Here is a 20160-nt window from a genome sequence, read left to right as displayed (position 1 = left end):
TGTGTTTCACTTAACAACAGATATTTTGGGCTCCACTGCAGTCGTAATTGAGGAACCTAAGTTTTATGAGACCTATAAAGTGCTTATTGATATTTTATTTTCCAGCTCATACCACTACTATGATGACTTACAATCATTCATTTAGTGACCCTTTGAAGTTACAATGGCACTGAAAAAAGTGACTTACAAGTGGGACGCACTTATGACCCTTACAGCACCCTCAGAGTCACATGATCAAAATTTGGGTGCTTGGCAACCAGCCTGTATTTATGATGGTTGCATCGTCCCGGAGTCACATGGTCAGCATTTGCTGTCTTAAGCAAAGTAAATGGAGGAAACTGGGTGTATTTAACAACCGCCTGATTCTCCTGACAATGCAGTGATTCTTTTAACAACCATGGAAAAAGGGTCATAAAAACTGAGTGGAAATCACTTTACAACCATCTGGGATATTCTGATCCCAACGGGGTTCGTAGGTTGAGGGCACGGTTGGGATTCTACCTATTCTCTAGAACTGGGTGTTAACATTCTAAGCAGTTCAGAGAACCGGTTGTTAGAAGAAATTACTGGCCTAATCCTGTAAGGAAGGCAGGAAGGAAACATTCTGGTGTCGCTTACAGAAAATACCTCTCCGTTAACCCTTTTTACATTCTTGGCAGGACTGGACTTCCTGTCTCAGGAACTTCTCTGGAGTTTTTCCCCCCCTCCTTTGCTGGTACTTTGCTTGTGTGGAGTGACCATTCAAAGTTACAATGGCACTGAAAAAAGTGAGTTATGACCATTTTTCACACTTATGACTGTTGCAGCATCCCCACAGTCTTGAGAGGCCAGGCAAGGAGATGCGTGCCTAGATGTGAGTGATATTGAGTTGGCCACATCCAGCCAATAACATGACCAAGCCATGTCCACCCAGTCACATGACCACCAAGCCACCGCCTACTGTTGAGGTAATTCCCCGTTAGGAGAATGAGCGCATACAGGGAGACATATTGAGAGTAGTGTTTGAATAATACACACACAGCACACAGATACACTGTACAGTAAATGTAGGTTTTTACTTCCAGAAACGTTTAAGCAAAGTTCAAAATAAGCAGTCCAAAGTCATTCACAGGTAAGATCAGTCAGTTTTCAGTCCAGGGATAATCCAATAACAAAGTCCAGTGTCAAAAACAGTTCAGTATCAGACTTACATCAAATCCAGGAATATCAGTCAATTAAAAGGAACGGCAAAACTCTCCAACAGAAGGAAACAGAGACACACTGAGAGTTCTTCTGAGACTAAGACTAAACAACCCAGGTTTCTGGCTCCATCTTATGGCCGTCTGAGAAACCACACCCAATTACAGTTTTCCATTTTCTTACAGTATTAAAATGTCTATCCTGGTTTATATATTTCCAACCCAAATACCTGTTAGGTGACTTATATTCCCAACACCCACCACCTAAGCCACGCTGACAGAACCAGTTGTTAAAAAATGTGAGTCCCACCCCTGGTTGAGGGCCACCTGTATATCTTTTTTTTTTCTCTCTCTCTCTAATTGTATGAAGTTATTTATTTTTTAAATGATTTAAAATAAGCAGAATGCAAAGAGAAGCAGATGAGTTGGCAACCGAACTTTCCTGAACTAGCTCTTGCTAGTTGCTTCAGACTGACAGCGGCAAAGTGAAAGGTGATAAGCGTGGAAATTCCTTAGTAAAATGAATTGCTACTGAACACACACGTGGGCCTTTATCAGCTTTTTCAGCCAAATTGTTTTGCTGAAGGCCAGTCATGGATCTTGCATTCTTTTCTATGTTTAAATGCAATGGCTATTTAGGCTACTGTTTTGCTAGAATTGTATATACCAAGGGTGTTTTCTTCAAGGGCTAGAACAGCATTGTAATTCTCTTCTGCAGGGCCCGTGGGGCCCTCTGTGCGGCCAGTTTTCGGCCTCCCCACCAGTGGTGGGATTCAAAAATTTTTTACTACTGGTTCTGTGGATGTAGCATGGTGGGCGTGGCAGGGGAAGGATACTGCAAAATCCCCCTTCCCACCCCACTAACCTGCTTTTCAGCTCCGTTCTCCTGTGCAGGGCAACCAAAGAAGACCCAGCCAATCAGCTGGGACTCGGGAGGCGGAGAATAGATGGGGGCGGGGCCAGTCAGAGGCGGGATTTGCTGGTTCTCCAAACTACTCAAAATTTCCACTACCGGTTCTCCAGAACTGTTCAGAACCTGCTGAATACCACCTCTGCTCCCCACCCTTTCCCAGTACTCTGCCAGTCAAAAACGGGCCAAGCAGAGACCCCGTGGCCCATTTTGGCCGGCAGAGGCGCAGCGGGCTAGTCCTTTGATATTTCCAGTCCCCGGAGGCCAGATTTAAGTACCCCGTGGGCTGGATCCGGCCCCTGGGCCTTGAGTTTGACACCCCTAGTGTATACTATACAGGATTGCTTTCTTCCCCCCTTCAAAATCCTGCTCTTAATTCTTCTTTTAGAAGGGGAGAAAAATATGGATGGTAAACGTGAAAGGAAACAACAGCCCATGTTTCAGAAGTGTCAGAACACACAGCTAGTCCTCGACTTATGACCACAATTGAGCCCACAATTTATGTGGCTAAGTGAGAAATGTGTTGAGTGAGTTTTGTCCCATTTTAAGGCTTTTCTTGCCATAGTTGTTAAGTGGATCACTGCAGGTGTTTAAGTTAGTAACACTGTTAAGTGAATATGGTTACCTCATTGATTTTCCTTGTCAGAAAGTCGCAAAAGGGGGGTGGGGGTGTCACATGACGCCAGGACACTGCGACCGTCATAAAGGTGAGTCAGTTGTTAAGCATCCAAATGTGATCGTGGGGATGCTGTAACGGTCGTAAGTGTGAAAAATGGTCATAAGTCACTTTCTTCAGTGCTCTTGTCAATTTAAACTAGGGGCCTTCAAACTTGACAATTTTTAAGACTTGTGGACTTCAACTCCCAGAATTCCTCCTCCAGTCATGTTAGCTCAGGAATTCTGGGAGTTGAAGTCCACAAGTCTTAAACTTGCCAAGTTTGAAGACTCTTGATTTAAACGGTCACTAAATGAACTGTTGTAAGTTGAGACTACTTGTAACTGGAAGCAGAATTGTTATGGGTAAGCCTCAACTTCCCTTACAGACTGGGAGGAGAAAGAGGCAAGGCAAGGGGGGAATTTGAACAGTAGTTAAGATAATAGAGAAGGAAATGGGCCCATTCATGAGACAATATAGAATTCTAATGTACTCAGAAGTCATCTAGTCCATCCCACAACACTCCATGCAGAATTTACAGGCAGTCCTCAACTTACAATCATTCATTTAGTGACTGTTTGAAGTTACAATGGCACTGAAAAAAGTGACATATGACTGGGTTCCAAACTTATGACTGCATCCCTATAGTTACGTGATCAAAACTCACACACTGGATATTGACCATGCCTGGGAGTGGGACTGTATATTGGAACCCTAAGTCTAATTTTTGGAGTTCATGGGAACTTCAAATGGTTGCTAACAGACCGGTTACATAAATACAGGTAGTTCTCAATTTACAACAGTTCACTTAGTGACCATTTGAAGTGACAATGGCGCTGAAAATCATCAAAATTCACATGCTTGGCAACTGGCAAATTTTAAAAAGAGCCGGCATGGTCATACTCCACTCAGTATCAAGGATGCAGCTGTTGAGATGGTCAACAGTATTAAGTATCTGGGGGTGCAGATAACTAACAATCTGATTTGGTCTCTTCTTACATCATCCTTAGTGAAGCGTGCAAACCAGCGCCTGCATTTCCCTGCGTTGGATGAGGAGAGCACACCTTTCTCCTTCTGCCTGGCCACTTTTTACAGAGGCACGACTGAGAGCGTTTTAGCAAACTGCCTCACCGTTTGGTTTGGTGGCTGCAGTGCCTCAAATAGAAAAGCCCCTACAGAGAGTGGTGAGGACAATGAAGAAGATTATAGGAAGCTCACTTCCTGTCACTCGGGATGCTGTTTATAGGCACTGTGTGTTAGAGCTCAAGCTGCCAGCCAGCCTGTGGCTTGCTGCCATAGAATAGGGGGAAGCTGACACTGCAGCTTTGCAACTGCTGTTATCTCCAAGGCCAAGCCCGTTGGCTCTAGTACGCACTTGCCTAGTTACAAAGGGGTTGGGCTGTCTACTGTGTTTGAAGTTGTTGCCCTTTGCGCTGTTTTGCCTCATAGCTTGCTTGAAATTGTCTGCTTTCCGTTTGTTCCTAGTAAAAGTACTTTTCTCTTAATCTATGGAGCCGAGGATTTTTCTTTCCTAGGAAATGACAATGATTAGAGACCCCACACACCCACTTCACGGTCTGTTTCTGTTGCTCCCCTCTGGGAGGAGGTTTTGAAGTCTTCCTAGCAGGGCTGCCAGATTCTGTAACAGCTTTGTTCCCTAGGCCAGTGGCCCCCAACCTTTTTTGTACCACGGACCGGTACAAAATGATCCATGGACCGGTACCGGCATCAGCACGCACGACCAAGACAAGGCGAGCCGAGCGACCGGCCAGCCAGCCATCCCCCGCTTCTCCCCGCCACCTTCAACTCCACCTTTGTACCTTCTCGCGGTCGATGGGCTTTTCGGGGTCTTTCTTAATCTCCTCCTGAGTAACGCGAGACTCCACCGCCATCGGGACGGCTCTTCGTTCAAAGCCGCCCCCTTCGACAAAACTAAGGCGCGAGGATTCCTTCAGCACCCAAACGCCGCTTTCCAACCGACGACCGACAAGCTCACCCGGAAGCACATTCTCAAGCGCCGTCGAAACAAGATGGCGGCGCCCAAGCAAAATAAGTGGCCCGGTACAAAATGATCCACGGACCGGTACCGGTCTGGGGCCCGGTGGTTGGGGACCACTGCCCTAGGCCATCCGTCTGGCAAACTCGCAAGATTCGTTTCTCTCGCCATGTACATGTATACATCTGAACTAGATGGTGTTGTTTCTCTGTGTCATATAATACATGTGGTACATATGTAATTTTGTATTTATCTACCTACCTACCTACCTACCTACCTATTATCTTGTCATGTTTATCTAGTGTATATTAGAGGTGGAGACCCTTCAAGAGCTGTATGCAGCGAAATTTCATTTTAATGCCGATTAATGTAGGTACAAAGTGATAAAGTTATTCTAAGTCTAAGTCTCTAACTGGCTCACTGTTACGACAGTTGCAGTCCTGGGCTCATATGTTCCCCTTTTGTGACCTTCTGACAAGCAAAGCCAATGGGGAAACCAGATTCACTTAACAACCGGGTTGCTAAGTTAAACAACGGCAGCGATTCCCTTAACCACTGTGGCAAGAAAGGTCGTAAAATGGGCTGAAGCTCTCTTAACTAATGTCTCACTGAGCAAAGGAAATTTTGGGCTCAACTGTGGTCGTAAGTCCAGGACTACCTGTAGTACACAGGCATTTTTTTTTTTAAAAAAAAATGCACGTATCCATCAAAGGGGACAACCCCCCTCCCTTCAAATTCCCAGTGTCAGCCTTCTTACTTTTGACAATGCAGAGCCGTCAACATCATGTGGCTGGAATCCAGAGAATGGATGAAGTTGGGTGGGAAGGCATTTTTCTGCTTTCTTACGTTTGGCTTCCTGTAGGTAAGGCAGAGCAGAAAAGCTTTTGAATTCCAGGGCCCGTCTTACCCACCCTAATCTAGACCCATCTGTAGCAGCGACCAACATCTCAATCAAATCCATCCTGTTAATCTAGCCCAGGGCTCTCCAAACTTGGCCACTTTAAGACTTGGGGACTTCGACTCCCAGAATTCCATGCTGGTTGGGGAATTCTGGGGATTGAAGTCCATGCTGCACACATGCTTTATCATGAAGCACCCAAATTATTAAGATGCATGATTGTTTGCATCACTCACTGGTTTGAGATGGGTGGCTAAACAAATCCAATCAATCAATCACTCAATCGATCTTGTTAAAGAAAAGTGAGGCAAATTTTCAGGTGCCCCATCTGATACCAGGTGATTTCACATATAAAGCTCAACCTCTGCCAAGAGATGGACAGTTAAGGAACAGGAAAATAAACAAATATTTTGGACTTGCAAACCAATCTAATAAACAAACACTTTGGATTTGCAAACCAAACTAATAAATCAATCAAGAAACGCTCACCTTCCGAGTGGGAGGCGAGCAATTTTCACCACTAGGCTATCACACTGCTCTAAATCTAATACAAATAAAATAAAATGTATATTTGCTAGTTCAAAATCAGAGCTTGAATTAATTTGAAGGGGGGGGAAAAGGCTCACTAAACATTAAGCACATCTGTTCAATGGCATTTTCTTTTTTAAGTCGGAGGAGGGTGCAAATAACCAGAGGTTCCTCCTAGACTGTGCCAGCCGGAATTAAGGAGAACTGGACCTTAGCAGTATAACAGAGTTGGAAGGGACATGAGAGATCCTCTAGTCCAACCCCCTGCTCAGGCAAGAAACCCTATACCATTCCGGACAAATGGCTGTCCAATCTCTTCTTAAAAACCTCCAATGTTGGAGCATCCACAACTTCTGGAGGCGAGTTGTTCCAACAATTAATGGTTCTAAACTTTCAGGAAATCCCCCCTTAGTTCTAGATTGTTTCTCTCCTTGATTAGTTTCCACCTGTTTGCTTCTAGTTGGATGGCTACAGATTTCCCACTCTGGACTTGAAAGAAAAGTGTTTAGTTCAGAGAAATACTCACTGGTCCACATTGTAGTTGGATTTTAAGCGGAGGCTCTGCAAGTCACCTTTTATCTGGATGGGAAGAGAGAAAAAGAGCAATTTTGGTGATATGAAGTGTTCCTGCAAGTCAACACAGAGAACAGCCCAAGGATCAAGAGTGATTTTCAAATTATTTATCTGCAATTACCCTAATCCGAGTTCAATTCCTGCCAACTAACGGGATGCACCCCTGACACAGTTAAACCTTGACTTACTGCTGTAATTGTACGTAAAATTTTGGTCGTGGGATGGTTCTTAAGCAGATCACCCCATGAAAGCACTCAATTTTATGACTTGTTTTGTGGCGGTTAAGCATTGTTAAGGAACTGCTGTAGTCACTAAGCAAATCCATTGTTTATTATGGGGTGTTCTTCTGCTGGAAATTGGAAGTAAATGCTGGTTTCTAGGCTGCATTAACAGAGGGAGAGAATCAAGATCACATGAAGTGTTAGAACCACCTTTATAAGGCCTTGGCAAGGCCGCACTTGGAATATTTGCATCCAGGTTTGGTCACCAAGGTATAAAAAAAGATGTTGAGGCTCTAGAAAGAGTGCAGAGAAGAGCAACAAAGACGTTTATGGGGCTGGAGGCTAAAACATATGAAGAACGGTTGCAGGAACTGGGTGTGTCTCGTCTAATGAACAGAAGGATCAGGGGGTGACATGATGGCAGTGTTCCACTATTTCACGAAGAAGTGGGGGGTCAACCTATTCTCCAAAGCATCTGACAAGAAGGCAGGACAAGAAGCAAGGGATGGAAGATAATTAAGGAGAAAAGCAAGTTAGAACTAAGGAGAAATTTTCTGACAGTGAGGCCAATTAATCGGTGGAACAACTCGCCTCCAAAAGTTGTGAATGCTCCAACACTGGAGGTTTTAAAGAAGAGTTTGGACAACCATTTGCCTGAAATAGTATAGGGTTTCCTGCCTGAGCAGGGGGATGGACTAGAAGACCTCAAGGATCCCTTCCCACTCTGTTATTGTTATAAATAGGAAGGATATAAGGAGGATATAAATCCTTGCATTCCGCAACAAGTCAGTTAAAACTGAAGAAGCTTCCTGGATGAGAAGCAAAATGTTTCCAAAGAAGAGGGGGGGGGGAAAAAAACCCAACAAAGTTCAGTTACCTTTTGGGAAAAATGCCTTTGGGATGTGCTGGCCAACATGTTTCAAAATCGGTCTCAAGTGCAAACCTAGTTTGCTTTGAGGTCTGAAACAACTGAAGCAGAGCTGCATCATTCCCAAAGTGTTTGAAACACTCCATTTTGAGTTTAAAAAAACAACAACACACCACACTTCCAAAACGATAACAATTGACCCATCTTCTTCTCAAAACAAGAGTTTCAAATTGGAGGCGGCTTGGCGTAAAACAAAGCACTGGGATCTCCCAAAGGGGCCGTGTTTGGAAAGCTTTTTGCCACCCCAAAACCTTTCTCCTTCCTGTATATGTCCTGTGCGATGGTGCCTTGACCACAGGCAAACATAATTCAGTCTTGGTACTCTCTGAGCTTGGTTGGTGTTTTTTTTTGCAGACGTCTCATTACCCAACTAGGTAACATCATCAGTGCTAGAAGGGAGCGGGGTTAATGCTTTCTCTCTCTCTGTCTGTCTCTCTTTAACAGATATACCTGGAAGCACTTGGTTAAGTTTTGGGGAAACCGGATACTGAGCTGCATGATCTTTTGCAATAGAACCTTTAACAGATAACCAGAGTTGGAAGGGACCTTGTAGGTCATCTAGTCCAACCCCCGCATACACACACATATAATTTAAGGATAGGTCATGACAAAGACAATTCCTCTGCAATCTTAAGGACACGATACAAAAGAGGATGGGAGGAAGAAGGATGGGAGAGGGGAAAAAAAGGAAAGTTGAGTGTCCATTCCTCAAAGTGTTGTCTAGCTGCCTGTCCTCTGACCAGCAGGTGGGGCTGGCTGCTCCCTGCTCCTCTCAGAGAGGCCAGAGCCTAAGGGCCTTCCATTCTTCAGGGCAACTGATGTAAACACAGTGTAAATTCCAGCATGGAATTCTGGGAGTTGAAGTACACACATCTTAAAGGGGCCAAAGCTGAGAAATACTGGTCCAGAGAAATGGACTGGGGGGGGGGGGGCAAGGGAAGGAAGGAAGAGATAACCATTGCAAATAAAATCAGTGGCCCTCTGTTTAATCAGCTCTGGTTTCTAAAAACAACAACCCCAAACCATTATTTCTTTTTAGAAATAGGTAGGAAGAGGCTGAGCTTATGCAATGTGTACGGGCTTGTGCGTTTGAAAGGGTGGACAAGAAAACCAAACAAAATAAATACATGAAAAAAACAAAAGCCCATGTGGCAAGACAAAATTACCTCTTCCCCCCCCCCCAAGATTCAGCCAGCTGTTTGCTTCTCCTAGCAAAATCCCCTTGGCTATTTGTCTGCTGAGTCATCCTCTCCCCTGAATGGCTGACTCATACCTTCCAGCACTGCAAAATGCTGAGTCATGCCACCACTCTTTTCCCCCCTCCTCCCTTGGTTGGAGGCTACTCAGGGGGTGCTCTTGACTGTAAGGCTCCCCCACACCCCAGAAAACCCCAGCACCCACCTTTCATCTGGCCTCAGCTTTCTGTTCCCTGCCTGTGTTAGAAGGAGGAGAAGAAGCAAAAAGAGGGGTAGAGGAGGAGGAAAAAGAGGGAAAAAGGGAGAGGGGGGAGGAAAAAAAAGACGGAGAAAGAGGAGGAGGAGAAGAGGCAGAGAAGTGAGATGGAGGAGGAGAAGAGAGGAGAAGGAAAAAGAAGGGTGGAGGAGGAGCAGAGGAAGAGGAAGGAAAGTAAGGTAAAGGAGAAGGAGAAGAAAAGAAGGATGGGTGGGAGGGAGGGAGAAGGAAAAGGAAGGGAGGAGGGGAAGAAGAAAAGTGGCACGCAAGAGGAGGCGGAAGGGAGGGAAGGAGCAGGAAAAAGAAGGAATGAGCAGAGAGAGAGGGGAAGAGAAGTGAGATAGATGAGGAGGAGGAGGAGAATAGAACACGCTGGTTCTGAGCTTTGAGTGACAGAAACGAAGGATCCTTGAGGGACTTACCGACATGGATTTCTTGTTATGGTAAGGCTGAATGATGGGCAGCCCTAGCGGGGTCACCCACTCCACTGTCTGGCCCGTCTTGGAAATCAGCCAGGCGCTTTCGGTCAGCCAGTTCTGCAAGACCAAAAGGGATGGTGAACCAGATGAAATGGAATGGAATAGAAACTGGAAGGGACCTTGGAGGTCTTCTAGTCCAACCCCCTGCTCAAGCAGGAGAAGCTATTCCATATGCACACACGTATACATACATACACACATACACACATTACACAGACGCACACATATACAAACACATATAAAGCAATAGCAAAAGCACTTAGACCTATATACCACTTCATAGTGCTTTATAGCCCCCTCTATTTGCCTCCAATCTGGGTCCTCATTTTACCGACCTCGGAAGGATGGAAGGCTGAGTCAACCTTGAGCCTGGTGGGATGGTGTTAGGAATATAAGTCACCTAACACAGGGGTCCCCAACCACCGGGCCGCGGACCAGTACCGGTCCATGGAACATTTCCTACCGGGCCACCGGTTTGCTGGGCGCCGCCATCTTGTTTGACGAAAGTGCTTCCGGGTGAGCTTTTCCAGTTGGAAAGCGGCGTTTGGGTACTGAAAGAATCCTCGCGCCTTAGTTTCATCGAAGGGGGCTTGAACGAAACTAAGGCGTGAGGATTCTTTCAGCACCCAAGGCAAGGCGAGCCGAGCGACCGTCCCGAAGCGAAGCCCATCGACAAAGGTACAAAGGAAGAGTTGAAGGTGGCGGGGAGAAGCGGGGGACGGCTGGCTGGCCGGTCGCTCGGCTCGCCTTGCCTTGTCATGCGTGCTGATGCTGGTACCGGGCCGTGGATCATTTTGTGATGCCGGTACCGGGCCGTGGCACAAAAAAGGTTGGGGGCCACTGACCTAACAGATATTTGGGTTAGAAATATATAAACCAGGATAGACATTTTAATACTGTCTCTTTAAGAGCATGCTAAAAACTGCAATTGGGTGTGGTTACTCAAACCGCCATAAGATGGAGCCAGAAACCTGGGTTGTTTTAGTCTTAGTCTTAGTCTCAGAAGAGAGTGTGTCTGAGTGAGTATCTCTGTTTCCTTCTGCTGGAAAGTATTGCCGTTCCTCCATTTTTCCTAATTGACTGATATTACTGGATTTAATATAAGTCTGTTACTGAACTGTTTTGTGACACTGAACTTTGATATTTGGATTATCCCTGGATTGAAAACTGATTGATTTAATGACTTTTGGACTGCCTATTTTGGACTTTGCTTAAACCTTTCTGGAAGTAAAAACCTACATTTACTGTACAGTGTATCTGTGTGCTCTATGTGTATTATTCCAACACTACTCTCTATACGTCTCCCTGTATGCGCTCATTCACCTAATGGGGAATTACCTCAACAGATGGTTTGAAGAAAGGGGTGGGGGGAGCTTAGGGAAGGAACCATATTCGGAATTTCGGGAGGGTGAGAGGGAAGGTCTCCCACAACGTGGCCTCTGCCTCTTCAGAGATGCCTATAGCTTTGAATTTCCCCTCCGGCCACGCTGTTAAGTTACATGAGTTAAGAAGTCTGAGAATTGAACTCCCAATACATAAGTTATTATAACATATTAAGAGCCAGTTTGGTCCAGCGGTTAAGGCACCTGGGCTAGAAGAGCAACAGCACTTAAGACTGATATACTCCTTTACAGTGATTTACGGCCTTCTCTAAGCGGTTTACAAAATCAGCCTATTGGCCCCCAACAACCCGGCTCCTCATTTTACCCACCTCAGAAGGCTGAGTCAACCTTGAGTGGGTGAGAATTGAACTGCCAAACGGCTGGCAGCCGGCAGTCAGCAGAAGTAGCCCTGCAGTACTGCATTTGAACCACTGCATCACCACGGCTCAAGAAAATGGGAGATTAGGCCTGCCTTAGGCCTGAAAGCTGGCTAGGTGACTTTGGCCCAATCACCAGGAGATGGTGAGTTCTAGTTCTGCCTTAGGAATGAGAGCAGGCTTGGTGACTTTGGGCTAATCACCAAGGGATGGTGAGTTCTAGCCCCGCCTTGGATATGAAAGCCGGCAGGGTGATTCTGAGCCAGTCACTCTAATCTACCTCACAGGATTGTTGTGGGGGAAACGGGAGGAGGAAGAAGTATCAGATAGGTTCTTCTCCATGAATTATTTAGAAACAATAACAAAGGCAGGATTAAAAATCACATAACAATAAGTAAACAACTCTACCCAACTGTCTATCCCCCACAAAACATAAATTCTGACTACTCTTATCATTACCTCACTACTGGGCCCCCACAATAAATGCAACCCATGATCCCCCCCCAAATTGGTCCCCCTCTTGCTAGTAGTTTCTGCAAAACCAACAGATTTTGATTTATTAAATACAGATAGTCCTCGACTCTCAACCACAAATTAAGGTCAAAATTTCAGCTGCTAAGCAGGACGGTTGTTAAGTTAAGTTTTGGCCCATTTTACGATCTTTCTTGCCACAGTTGTTAAGTGAATCGCTGCAGTTGTTTAGTAACAAGGTTGTTAAGTGAATCCGTCTTCCCAATTGACTTTGCTTGTCAGAAGGTCGCAAAACGGGATCATGTGACCCCGGGGACCCTGCAATGGTCGTAAGTACTTGCCAGTTGCCGAGCATCTGAATTTTGATCACATGACCAAGGGGATTCTGCAACAGTCGTAAGTGTGTAAAACAACCATTAGTTACTTTTTTCCAGTGCTTTAGTAACTTACAACAATCACTAAATGAATGGTTGTAAGTTAAGGGCTACCAGCATTAAACTATTAATTATTTTAACATGGCGCTTGCACCAGGTCAGGGAGCATGAGATTACAAGAGAGAGAAAAAAATAAATAAGAGCAAGGAAGTTCTTTTAAATTGCAAATCATGAGTTTTACCTGAATTTCCCGAGACCCGGAAAACATTTTGGTAAGGCTTTGAAAGACTCGCTGGACGAGATACTTTGAAGCCTGCCAAACATCCTCCTAGAAACAGGGGGGAAAGATTCCATAAGAACCATAGACAGGCGATGCAATAGATAGAGCACGTAGACTTATATTCCGCTTCACGGCGCTTTACAGCCCCTCTCTAAGCTGTTTGCAGAGTCAGCATCTCGCCTCCAACAATCTGGGTCCTCGTTTTACCAACCTCGGAAGGATGGAAGGCTGAGTCAGTCTTGATCCAATCGGGATCGAACTCCTGGCAGTGGAACAGAGTCAGCCTGCAATTCTGCATTCTAATCCCTGCGCCACCACGGCAGTCTCAAAACCTCGGCCTAGCTAATCGAAGGATAAGGCTGGCTCAGGAATTCTGGGAGTTAAAAGTCCACAAGTCATCAAGGGGTCATAGTTCCCCCACCTCTGATCTAATCTTTTAAAACCAACCGTCCACCAGGCAATTTAAGAACACCCTCTCCAGACAATCTACAGCAGTGGCCCACAACTTCAGTGGGAAATTTTAAAAAGAATGGTTCGGAAAGTAAAAGGAATAAATTGGCTGTGTTCACATGATATGCTTATATACTGGGCTTTGTTAATATTTGTTTTAAGTGGGGGGAGAAAGTGGGGGGGAGAGAAGAAAAGTCACCTTTGGGAAGTCTTCAATCTCCTTGAGCTGTTTTTCTATCTGGAGGCGCCCCCCATATTGGGTGACTCCATACACAACCGTCATTACAGTCTGCTTCACCACCTTCCGAGTTACATAGCCATCCAGGACCCGAGCAATTTTGATTCCATTTGCTGCATCTTCCTTCCGAGCTATCTCCACCTGCATTGGGGGAAAGCAAGGAGGATAAAATGGTAGCAGGAGGATAAAAGGGGAGATGCTTCTAAGCAGGCTCGGAGGACCAGGGATCGTGATTCTTGCGTTGGCTGAAGCAATGCCCCACAAGCACAAAGGAGGCTCAATTGTTGTAGCTGGTCCCTTATGGATGGATGGATGGATGGATGGAGAGAGATGAGAGAGAGAGAGAGAGAGAGAGGGAGAGAGAGAGAGAGACAGAGACAGACAGACAGACAGACAGACAGATACACCTTTATGTTATTTCTCACCTATATTCACAAGTGAGAATACAAAGTTCCACAGTTTCAAAACATTCAAACAAAACAGAAGCAGACCACAAAAGGGTTAATAATGCTATATTCCAGTCCTTGGCAGACTTCCCGGAATCTGTCTGGTAATTCAGAATGTCCATAAATTACAAAGGCCGCTCCCCCCCCCTCCCCCACGTATCCTTTCGACACATCAAACACTTTGCTTCCAAGCAAAGTTTGAGAATCATCACGCCTCCTTAAATCACCTGGATTGGCGTGTCAATCTCCCTAATCAATGTCTGGCTTGACGCCTCCTCTCAGCTTGACGTTTCAGTCTCCTCCTAGTTCTGGCGTCAAGCCACGATCTGTCAGCTTCCCTACTTGAAGCCTCTGATAATTCAGACTCCACATTCACAGCAGACTCCAGCCTTTCATCATCAGAATCATCAGAGTCAAAACTCACAGCAGGATCGATCCTTCCAGTCACAACACCTTTATATTTATATACTGTATATAAAAGCAAAATACCATTCATGCATCATCACAAAATCTCCAGAACTGTAAAGCCTACAAATTTGAAATTTGGCACGTTCCTCTTGGCTTCTAGATGCTTACTAAGAAAGGATTTGTCAAAATGATCATCAGAGCATTAGTATTTCCTATGTTATTATTAACATGCTCTGATGCTAAGGAGTTCTACTCGCCCTCCCCACCTGAAAAGAAATCTGTTCCAAATGCAAAACACAAGCAGAGGAGAGGAAGTTCAGTTTCAGATTTAGTTTCACAGCAGCAAGCAGCTTTAGTATAGACCAGTTGAGCTAAGCCACGCCCAGGCTCCTTGCTGTCTCCTCCTTGCTCACACAGCTAATACTATTTCACTTTCCAAATAGCCCTCAACTCTCTCACACACTGACAGGATGCTAGCCAGATGAATACCGATGGATGCTGGTAGGCAGAGGCCGAATTTCCACCTTGTATTTTCCTCCCCAAAAACTAAGCTCGACCACATAGATCCATAGCAAAGCACAGGTATCGAGCCATTTAATATATATAAGCACAAGTAATTCTCGATATACCGGTAGTCCTCAACTTGCAACAGTTCGTTTAGTGACCGTTCAAAGTTATGTCATTGAAAAAAGTGACTTAGGACCATTTTTCACATTTACGACTATTGCAGCATCCCCATGGGTCACAGGATCAAAATTCAGAACCTTGACAACTGACTCATACTTATGATGGTTGCAGCGTCATGTGCTCACTTTCTGGCAAGCAAAGTCAGTGGGGAAGCCAGATTCACTTAACAACTGGGCTACTAATTTAACAACTGTAGCGATTCGCTTAACAACGATGGCAAGGAAGATCAAAATGGGGCAAAACTCACTCAAGGAATGTCCCTGTAGCAGAAATTTCGGGCTCCATTGTGGTCGTAAGTCGAGGACTACCTGTACAATCATAATGTCCTGTCCATTGTCGTAATGGTCTTTTACAAAACAGGTCTATTTTACAAGTGGGTAGAACAGGAAAGAGAGAATAACGTACCTTTACAGAATCCAAATCAGTCCTTAAGACTGTTTGAGGTTAGCTCTTTCCTAGTTAGCTATGTTGTGTGAGGGAGCAGGCATGGAAAGGTAATAAAAGACTGTTCTATTTAGCTAACCAACAACACTAGACTAAACAACTGCCTCGATCTCATCTTCTGCAATAGTTTGAATTTAATTTACGGAATACAAACTAAAGAACCCTTTTCCAGCAGTGACCACAATATGATTGACTTTTGTCTCAACATACGCCCACACAAAAATCACCACAATGATGTAATCCCCAATTGTAACTTCAAAAAGGCAACTATGATCTTATAGACAACGATCTCTCATCCCTTGATTGGCAATCTCTATTCACTGGATGCAATACTGTTGAAGACCATTACAACATATTTTTACTTGAAGTCAAAAGAGTCATCAAACTATATGTACCAACAACAACTCCCAAAACAAAACAAAAAGCAGATTACCCATAACAATAAGGAAACTTCAATCCAAAAAGAGATCACTCTGGCAGAAAAACAAATCTGGTCACGTTGCCAATTTCAAAAGCCGATACAAAAATTTATGCCACCAGATAAAGACCGAATGCACCAATTATCACATTAAACAAGAGGAAAACCTTCTAAGCACCAATTCCACCCGTGCTTTTTACAATTTTGTAAACAACAAACTAAAAGACTCAAGGTCCATCCCACCCTTGATAGGACCTGATGGTAAAGACTGCAACGACGACACCATTAAAGCCAACCTCTTTAACACATTCTTCGCTCAGTATTTGTAAACAGCAACGGATCATGCCCAGTATTTCCTAGCCGTACTCACAGATAACAACAATGATCTAATACATATCGATTTTACAGAAGACAATGTTGAAAAAGCACTACGCAATCTAAAACCATCTCTATCTATTGGACCAGATGGAATATGTGCCTACTTCTTAAAAAAGCTATCCACTGCCATAGCCAAACCTCTAAGCATAATCTTTGAAAAATCTTTCAGGACCAGCTCCTTGCCTAACCTATGGTCACAAGCCACAGTCACCCCCATCTTCAAAAAGGGAGACCCAAGCCTAGTTGAAAATTACAGACCAATCTCCTTATGCTGCATCACCTGTAAAGTCATGGAATCAATTATTAACCAATCCATCATCCTCCACTTAGAGACAAACAACCTACTCTCCAATAAACAATTTGGTTTCAGAAAAAACTATCATGTAATCTGCAACTCTTACACTGCAAAAACATATGGACGACACAACTCGACCAGGGCAAAGCAATAGACGCAATCTACATAGACTTCTGTAAAGCCTTTGATTCAGTGGTACACGACAAACTACTCCTAAAAATAAAATCCTATGGTATCTCTGGACAACTGAATAACTGGATAGAAGCATTCCTGGCAAACAGACAACAAATGGTCAAAATTGGGAGCGTCCTATCAAATTCTGTACCTGTCAACAGTGGTGTCCCCCCAAGGCAGTGTTCTAGGACCAACTCTCTTCATACTCTACATAAATGACCTCTGTGATCATATTAAGAGCAATTGCGTTCTTTTCGCTGATGATGTAAAGCTGTTCAATACCACAGACAATACTGCTACCCTACAAAAAGATCTTGACTATGTATCAGAATGGTCAAATAAATGGCAACTTCAAATCTCAACAAATAAATGCTCTGTCTTACATATTGGCAAAAAAATCAGAAAATAAAATACAAGCTGAATAGTCAAGATCTTGTTGATGACCCAAGCTCTGTAAAGGACCTTGGAATACTCACCTCTAATGATCTAAGTGCTAGAGCCCACTGCAACTACATAGCCAAAAAGGCATTAAGAGTTGTTAACCTAATCCTACGTAGCTTTTTCTCTGGTAATATCACACTACTAACCAGAGCATACAAAACATTTGCTAGACCAATACTCGAATACAGTTCATCAGTCTGGAACCCACATTACGTATCTGATATTAGCACAATTGAGAAAGTCCAGAAATATTTCACAAGAAGAGTTCTCCACTCCTCTACTGTTGTAGAATACCTTATGCCACCAGACTTGAAATTCTAGAACTAGAAAACCTTGAATTACGCCGTCTTCGGTCTGATTTAAGCATGGTATATAAAATCATACGTTGCAATGTCCTACCTGTCAATGAATACTTCAGCTTCAACCATAACAACACAAGAGCACACAATAGATACAAACTCAAAGTTAACCGCACCAAACTTGATTGCAGGAAATACGACTTCAGCAATAGAGTGGTCAATGTCTGGAATACTCTACCCGACTCTGTAGTTTCTTCCCAAACCCCAAAAACTTTAACCTTAGACTGTCTACTATTGACCTCACCCCTTTCCTAAGAGGTCTGTAAGGGCGTGTATAAGCGCACCAACGTGCCTACCGTCCCTGTCCTATTGTTTCTTATTCTTCTTTTATTTTTCTTATATGTACCCATTTCATGTATTTACAACTATGTATACACTTATACTTATTATCTTGTAAACAATTGGCAAATCAAATAAATAAATAAAAATAAATAAATAGTTCCCTGATGGCGGATCTATGGCACGCATGCCACAGGTGGCACGCACAGCCATTTGTGCCGGCACACGAGCTGCAGGCAAACTTACTTCACTGCACATGTACACGCCTCACAGCTGATTTTTGGCCGGTTTGAGGCCTTTTACGGCCTCCCAAAGGTTTGAGGAAGGCTTCTGCAGGCTTTGCAGGCCGAAAACTAGCCTGAGCCTGCAATGCCTGCAGAAGCCTCTGGGAGGCCGAAAAAGGCCTCGAACCGGCTGAAAATCAGCTGTGAGGGACAGTGCAGGTAATGGGGCAGTGGGGATTGCATGCGTAGGGGGCACATTGCCTTCTGGGTGCTGGCACGCAAGTGTGCGTGTGCAAGCACGCACACAATTTTTGGCACAGGAGCCCAAAAGGTTAGCCATCATTGAGCTCATTGGTGGTATCACCAATGAGATGAAATCCTAGAGGGGCTCCAGAAAAATAGATTCATTCCAGGAGCTCTGTTTGAATAACAGAGTTGGATGGGACCTCCGAGGTCTTCTAGTCCAACCCGCTGCTCAAGCATTTGTCAACAGTAGGGCGACAGAGGCAATGCGTGAACCACCAAAATAGACCTGTTTCAATTGTGCTATGGATATTTAATTCCAGAAAGTTTCAAAAAACTCAAAGGCCATTGCTGTTACAACATATTACAATATATTACAACAGCCTGCTATTTTGGAGATAAACCATTCCTGATCATGGAGGTTCCATACCTCTTTCTAGTCTTTCTGCAAGATGCAGAAAGGAATACCTGTACATACTGCTGCTGTCGGGCTCTTCAGAAGTTTAATGTAGGGTTAGGATGAAAGGAGGGGTCGGATGGAAATTTAATGTAGGGTTAGGACGAAAGAAGGGGTCTGTGCAAAGTTTAATGTAGGGTTAGGATGAAAGAAGGGGTTGGATGCAAGTTTAAAGTAGGATTAGGATGAAAGAAGGACTAAGGTGCTTATGCCAGCAGCTTTTCCCACGCAGCCACAGCCTCACCTGGTGAGCCACTGAAGTGTAGACGTCCTGAGGAACTTCAGACGGGGCGAGATTGACGGAGTAGGCACCAAGCACGTCGCGCCCAAGCGCAGCGTAGTGCTGAAGCCCATTGCATGAACCATCCTGAGGAGAGGAAATGGGTGACGGAGAGAATTAGCCAACGCCAGCAATTTGGAAACAACAGACGCCTTTGGACAAAGTGGCATCGACTCCCCACCCAAAAACCCCTCCCAAAAACATCATGGTTGGAGTCATAAATTATGTTAAATCTTAGCTTGAATAACGTAACCAGGAAGCTCTAAAGTGGCCCCCGGGATCTGCAAATAATAGTTTATGATGATTAATAATTATTATGCTAATAATTATAATGAAATGAGACATAATAACACATAATTAAAATTATATATATTAAGCTTGTATGCCACCCGTAAATGCTGTCATAAATCAGCATGGTCACATAACCTGATGCCTTTGATTATATCCCTTACTGATGGCGTTCCCGGCCCCTGTTATGGTCAGTAAGTGAGGACTATCTGTATTGCACCGTTCAAATTTATATTCATCGCAATCTAGCGTATAAGTCTCCTTGCTCACCAGTCTACACAACGTTGTGGGTGAGCTCGCCTTAGTACATAAAAGAGGGGTGTGTATATGCCTGTTTTCAAAGGGTCTGAATTTTGATCACGTGGTCATGCTGCAAAGGTCACAACTGTGAAAAATGGTCATAAGTCACTTTTTTTTTCATTTTGAAATTGTTTCGGGATTTGGGAAATGGCAATGGGGAAAAAAAATGAAAGTTGGATTTTTTATCAAAAATCAAACCTAATTAGATAGGTTCATTGTTGTTCAAATGGCTTGTACCTACTGTTGTGTAAAAGTAAAAAGTTGCGGTTGTAATGTTATCTTCTACTGCAGTGATCCCCAACCTTTTTTATGCCGCGGCCCGGTACTGGCATCAGCTGGGCGCCGCCATCTTGTTTTGATGAAAAAGTGCTTCCGGTGAGCTTTTCCGGTAGAAAGCTCACCGGAAGCACTTTTTCATCAAAACAAGATGGCGGCGCCCAGCAAACCAGCGGCCCGGTAGGACTTGTTCCACGGACCGGTACCGGTCCGCGGACCGGTGGTTGGGGACCCCTGTTCTACTGTGCTAAAGAGAGTTGGAAGTTGGGTACCTTTTTCTTCCCCTTTCCATATCTTTTTTTCCCTTTTCCCTCCTCCTGGTTTTCTATTACTTTTTTGAATTTCTCTTTGCGTTTTATATTTCGATCAACCA

General features: G+C 44.3%; 1 protein-coding gene across 2 annotated transcripts in view; it reads right to left on the bottom strand.

Annotated features, from left to right (window-relative positions):
* Positions 1-20160, bottom strand: part of POLRMT (RNA polymerase mitochondrial) — a 77118-nt gene that overhangs the window by 14134 nt on the left and 42824 nt on the right. For both annotated transcript variants that reach the window (XM_087952709.1, XM_087952708.1), the window contains exons 12-17: positions 18888-19010; positions 13352-13531; positions 12664-12750; positions 9762-9875; positions 6692-6744; positions 5497-5595 (exon numbers count right to left, since the gene is read on the bottom strand). In XM_087952709.1, the coding sequence (XP_087808835.1) occupies positions 5497-5595; positions 6692-6744; positions 9762-9875; positions 12664-12750; positions 13352-13531; positions 18888-19010 (656 nt within the window). The remainder of the gene's footprint in view (positions 1-5496; positions 5596-6691; positions 6745-9761; positions 9876-12663; positions 12751-13351; positions 13532-18887; positions 19011-20160) is intronic.

Source organism: Notechis scutatus, chromosome 1 (genome assembly GCF_049901735.1).
Source record: "Notechis scutatus isolate UNSWTSFEM ecotype Mainland chromosome 1, rNotScu1.2, whole genome shotgun sequence".
In the NCBI taxonomy this organism is placed as follows: Eukaryota; Metazoa; Chordata; class Lepidosauria; order Squamata; family Elapidae; genus Notechis; species Notechis scutatus.
Note: the sequence above shows the minus strand (reverse complement) of the source record. Positions and strands in the feature narration are given on the sequence as shown.